Source organism: Cupressus sempervirens, chromosome 4 (genome assembly GCF_028749045.1).
Source record: "Cupressus sempervirens isolate cs-2001-9-10 chromosome 4, ASM2874904v1, whole genome shotgun sequence".
Lineage (NCBI taxonomy): Eukaryota > Viridiplantae > Streptophyta > Pinopsida > Cupressales > Cupressaceae > Cupressus > Cupressus sempervirens.
Genome location: NC_143121.1, coordinates 319,729,315 through 319,735,314, shown reverse-complemented (window position 1 = coordinate 319,735,314; position 6,000 = coordinate 319,729,315). Strand labels below are relative to the sequence as shown.

The following is a 6,000-nucleotide window of genomic DNA, read 5'->3' as shown; positions in this document are numbered from 1 at the left end:
TAATTTTTTCATAAAATTAAGTAATTTTTAATATGAAATAATATCTATATAATTTAATATGTACATTTGTAAATAATAAATAGATTTAATACATATAGATTTGATGTTGATGAATAAATGTAATGTAATAAATAAGAAATAAAATATAACTATTTAATTTTAATACATAGTTTATAAAAACTTAATAATAATTTATATATATTTTTAGAATTGAATTATTTCTTTTTTTGTGGTTATTTCTTTAGTATTTTTTTGATATAAAATATAATTATTAATTTAATATTAAAATATATATTTAAGTTTTAAATGTATTTAAACTAAATGATAAATTGTTTAGATAAAAAATATTAATAATAATAAATGATATAATTTATAAATCGTAACACTTATTAGTTATACATATTACAAACACTATAAAATAATAGTAAATTTTAACTACTTTTATTAAAAAAACAAAGTTTAAAAAAATTAGAAATTCAAATACAAAGATATAACATATTGAAATTATATTAAAAAGACATTTTTATTTTATATATATATATATATATATATATATATATATATATATATATATATATATATATATATATATATATATATATATGGAGGAGTATAATTTAAACTTATGTATTATATGAAGTTTTAAGAACAAGTTATATCAAATAGTCAAAAATAAATATCAATGTAAAACTAATACTGAATATATTTAAAATAAGAAATTAAAATATTTAATAGATTGTGATAATTAATATTGATTAGACATGTTGTATGAGGTGGAAGATAAAATCATTGAAAAAATAAAATCTTATCAACTTGTCACAAATGTGGAAAATATAAAGTTTTAATTAATACATTCATTAATGCAAGAGGAAGTTAGAAAATATTTGTATTTTTTGTTGAAGAAAATTAATTTTCTCCCCCACCAAAAATAGTATGGACCAATAGAATGGATAAAAAATGTGATTTATAAAACAATGAAAAATAAGAAAAAGATATAAACATTTGAAATCTCATATAATCTTTTAAATACTTTGATTTGATTAATTTGTATTAATGTCATAGTTGCATTGAATGAATGCATAAGTATTCCTGCCAAGGCAGGAACTAAATATGGCAGGGAAGAGGGGTTTAATCATAATGCAAAAACATTGAAGTGGAAAATGTGCCCGGCAGCGAGGGTTTAAGAAGCCACACGTTAACCATTTAAAACTAGTTGCCATAAAACGCACGCGAAGAGCAGGACTCAAAAATTTGGAACTCAATGTTGAGATGTCGAAACAGCTTGCCAAACTCGTCCTGCGAAGGATCACAACACCAACCGTTTTCGCGGCTTCTGCTTCTCCACCTCATTCATGTTCATGTATGTTTAATTACTAGACTTGTAACATCCATGTTTCCAAAATTTCTTTTGATACAGCTATGTGTCTGAAGTCTTTCTGTAATACAATATTCAATTAGTCACAGATAATGCTGAATTTTCATATTGCGTAGTGTCTTATATTGATAAAGACTACTATGTGTTTTGCTTGCGTTGTTTTCCCTTGATCTTTTATCGGGCATTGCAGATTGATCTGTAAAATAAATGGAGTAACATGCTCGTCTCACTATGTTATATCGAATGTTACTGCCAGTTGCCTCCCTGTATACCCACATTTTTTTTCATGACATTTTCGTGTAGGTAATTGCCACAAAGATCAAAGCCCACAACTTTCTTCTTTAAGACAATTCCTTATCAAGACACTGCATAGTGTAGTATAGCAATAAGCCTGTACAAACCCATGATAAAAACCGGGGTTCTTAATTGCTCTTGAATATGAAATTTGGTTGATTATTCAGCTATATGGTAAACCTTCTTTTATGAATCACTTGAGGAGAGCATTGAAATTCAATTTTCATGAAAGCGACATTGCATTATTTTGAGGAGCACCAGACAGCTGAGTTTTGAATTTGGGTCATTGCAATAATAAGCACTTGAATGTCTTAGTAGACCACGGCACGTTGGACTGAAATTTGTTGCGCTGCATTAAATAGTGCTTTTTGCTTTCTTTTTCGCATCTTCTTTCTCTTTGATTGGTTACAGTTTTGTATGATATGATTAAGCTATGAAAGAAAGGATAAAGATGCACTATAAGAAGCATTGAGGACATTGCTAAACCACTTACTCTAAGAACAAGCCTAAAATCACACCGAAGAGGCATATGTCTAAAGATAGTTTTTAGAGTCTACGTTCCTATTATTTACTTTCGTACACCATTTGGTGTCATCCCCTTCCTCATATTCTGGAGAGATTGGAGATGCAGATAGCGATTGATCAATAGTATCCAACAGTATTTGCAGAATATTTGTGCCAATATCCCATCCCTCCGCTTGAGTCGAACCCAGCGGCCAAGAATAATTAACTTTAAGAGGGAGTAGCAGATTTGGATCTGCCAGTAGGAGAGCTAGAGGATGTTATTTTTTTCCCAAGAACCTTGCTGAAGAGGAACCACTGCCAACATTAACATTTTCCACCAAGACACCTTCCATTGGTGGTTGCACAGATTCCACTACTGAACTATACAATGGAGGGGAGGGAGGTACTTGTAGGACTGCCATCCATAATTTGTTTTGGAAAATCATAGATTGTGAGCTGTCTGTATCCCTAGGAGTTTCAGGCTCCAGTTCCTTCATAGTTATATGTGATAAGCATACACCTTTCTACCATGTCACTTTTTTGGAAGTATTCACTTTGTTTGCATTGCAGTTTACAGCTACTTTATCAACTTAGAAACACTTTTGACATCATAATCAATAACTTGTTTGTAAACATGATCGTCCACCTTGAGCCATACTGAAATGATAAGTGAATGACATTCAATATTAAACAAAGGAGAGGATACTCCTTAAATAGAGATTACATGCAGAGTTACAGGGATAAGGGAACGAGTTACAAATTTCAGTGGTAGAGGAGATCTGACATTCTTACACATAGTATATGACCCTAGCACTTGAGGTTAGGGCATTATTGAACGTAGATCAATTTATTGGATAGAAGAGACTCATGTCAGGTTGAATAGGGTGAGCAGATCACAGGGCTAGACAAGGTAACGAGGATTTCCAGCAGGTTGTGGGCGAGTTGACCTTGCCCCATTTTGATGGATGAGATCGATGTTTAGGCCGTGCTTGGGTGCATGAGTTAGATAATGACCCTTCTTTGAGGCCTATGTTAGAGGAGGAGGCGATTAAACCTAGATTGCATATCATGAGTGGTGGTACCACAAATTGATCAATTTGGGACATCACTACATTACGTCCAATGATGAGCTACCCAATAGTTTTCATTGAGCGCTTTGAGCGCAAGGAGCCAAAGATATATTTCAGGGAGCTTGCACAACTCAAGCGGTATGGATCCTTAGAGGCTTACATATCTGAGTTCTAGAGGTTTTCAACAACGGTGACATATATCTTTGAGAGGAGGTTGACAATTTTATTTGTAGTGGGGCTTTCGGATCCTTTGTACAGTTGGGTTAGTATTTGACCCGCCCGCCAGTATTGTAGTTTGCCTTGAGAAAAGCTAGGAGTATGGAGAATGCTGATTTGAGAAACATGTCTTCTTCCAAGCACTTCCCAAGCAATAAGGATAGGAAATCATTTCATAATACTTCAAAACAACAAAAGGAATCATCTAAAAAACCCAACGATTAGTCACTAAATGACTTAAGATGCAAAAAATTATGCATTAAATGCAAGGAACCATGGGAATCTACGAACACGTGTTCTTCAAAGGGGAAAGCAAACAAGATGGAATGCCTTTCAGGGGATGATGCAAGTTCGGAAATTTTAGAGCAGCAGATTGAGCATTGGGATAGTGAAGGAAATAGTGCATTAAAGGGGTCAATAAAAGAGTAAGAAGATGAGAAACCCATGGCACGTCTTTCTATTATTCAGAAAAAGGGATTATTGAAGATTAAAGTGGTCTTAGCTGGGCAACAAGTGATCACCTTACTTAACATTGGGGTCACCCATAATTTCTTTGGTGAAAGGCATGTGACTGGGCATGGAATTTAGACATAGGAGTTTGAGGGGTTCAGAGTGAGGGTGGCAGACATGTATCAAGACGATTCTCAACCTCCCCTTGAGGTTGAATGACTATGAGTTCCAGGCAGATTACTATGTTGTGGGTTTGGGTGAGACTAATGTCATCCTAGGGATGAGATGGCTTAACATGATTAAATTCTAATTCAATGTGCGCACCATGGAGATGAGGTTTGAGGTAGATGGAAGAAAGCACGTGTTGAGAATTTTAATAGATGGGAGCATCTGTATAGTATCCTTGAGGATGATGGAGAGGTTGATTCAACGTGAGTAGGTAGAGTGCGTAGTAGAGTGCATTGATACCTAGCCCAATTGAGCATCAAGGGCGAGATTATCCTCCACAAAGTCTGAAGATATTGACTACGCATGTATTGTGTTTAGTGACATTCCACCAGTTAGACCACTAGATAGGAGTATTAAGCACACCATTGAGCTAGAGGAGGGTGCGAAACCTGTCATCATCACCCCATATAGATACCCCAAGTGACTCAAGGATGAGATAGAGAAGGCAATAAAGGAGTTGCTTGACATGGGGCCCATTGGACCTAGTAAGAGCCCATTTGCATTTGCAATTGTATTGGTTAAGAAGAAAGATGGGACTCCTTGCATGTTCATTTACTACCTTGCTTTGAATAAGAAGACAATAAAAAATAGCTAGAGTTAATTGATGAGTTACATAGGGCTTGTTACTTCAACAAGATCGGCTTGAGAGCTGGCTACCATTAGATACAGATAGGGGAGGAGGATGTGGAGAAGATGACTTTTAGATGTCACTAGAGGCATTTCAAGTTTTTGGTTATGTCATTCAGCCTAACATTTTAGTCTTGCATGAAGAAGGTGTTTTAGCATGAGTTGCAGAGGTTTGTTTTGATCTTCTTCGATGACATTTTGGTATTCAATCGAACTTGGGGGAGCACTTGAGACACCTAGAAGAGGTGCTAGACATTTTAGAAAGAGAGTCATTGTACACCAAAGAGTCGAAGTGCGAGTTCGAGATGATAAAGCTTCTCTACATGGGGCACTTTATTGGTGTAGAGAAGTCAGAGTTGATCTAGAGAAAATCCAGACTATTATTGATTGGCCTCCACCCAAGAATCTTATGCAACCTAAGTGAGTTTTTGAATTAAGCAGTTTCTAAAGATGCTTTGTGAAAGGGTTTTCATAGTGGGCAACACCTCTCATAGATTTGATGGTGGGGCTTACATTTGGACCGAGGAGGCACAATAGTGTTTTAATCAATTAAGGAGTTGATAAGCTCGTGCCCAGTGCTTGCATTACCTGACTTCACTAGGTTTTTTGAGAGACAATGTGATGCCTTGAAAGATTGGCTTAGTGCAGTGTTGATGTCGGACAAGCATCCTATAGAGTTTGGGAGTCGGATATTGAGGGGGATAGAGTAGAGTTACAAGTTACAACATTTATGATAAGGAAATGTTAGCCATCATGTATGTGTCAACTAAGTTTAGGCAGCACCTTTTATGCAGAAAATTTGTAGTAAAAGCAATCATAACAACCTGAACCATTTTCTCATTAATTGGGATTTCAATGATTGTCAACAAAAATGGGTTGGTAAGCTCTAGGTTTATGATTTTGATATTGCTTATATGAAGGGAACAAGAATATTGTTGCTGATGCTTTATCGAGGAGACCCCACTTGTGTTCTTTTGGAGAGATTGTAGGTGATTGTTTATACTTGATTTTTGCTGAGCATGCTAAGGACATATGGGCTACTGGTATTATTGATGTGACAATGTCAGATGATAGATATGCAATTGTAAATGATCTCATCATTTACAAGGGGCATATTTTTTTAGTACCAAGGTTGGAGATGAAGAGACAAATATTGTGTGCTTCTTGTGATGCACCTATCGTTGGAAATCTAATAGGGAAAGTGAGATATTGAGAGGGGGGAGTGAATCAGAATCT

The 6,000-nt window shown here is 35.1% G+C and overlaps 1 protein-coding gene across 2 annotated transcripts in view; it reads left to right on the top strand.

Annotated features, from left to right (window-relative positions):
• Nucleotides 1-1,052: 1,052 nt before the first annotated feature.
• LOC149561315 (uncharacterized) overlaps nucleotides 1,053-6,000 on the top strand; it is a 126,444-nt gene continuing 121,496 nt past the window's right edge. The window contains exon 1 of one of the 2 annotated variants that reach the window (XM_089825081.1): nucleotides 1,053-1,360. In XM_089825081.1, the coding sequence (XP_089681207.1) occupies nucleotides 1,270-1,360 (91 nt within the window). In that variant the 5' untranslated portion in view covers nucleotides 1,053-1,269. The remainder of the gene's footprint in view (nucleotides 1,361-6,000) is intronic. The other variant, XM_089825082.1, reaches the window with a different exon arrangement.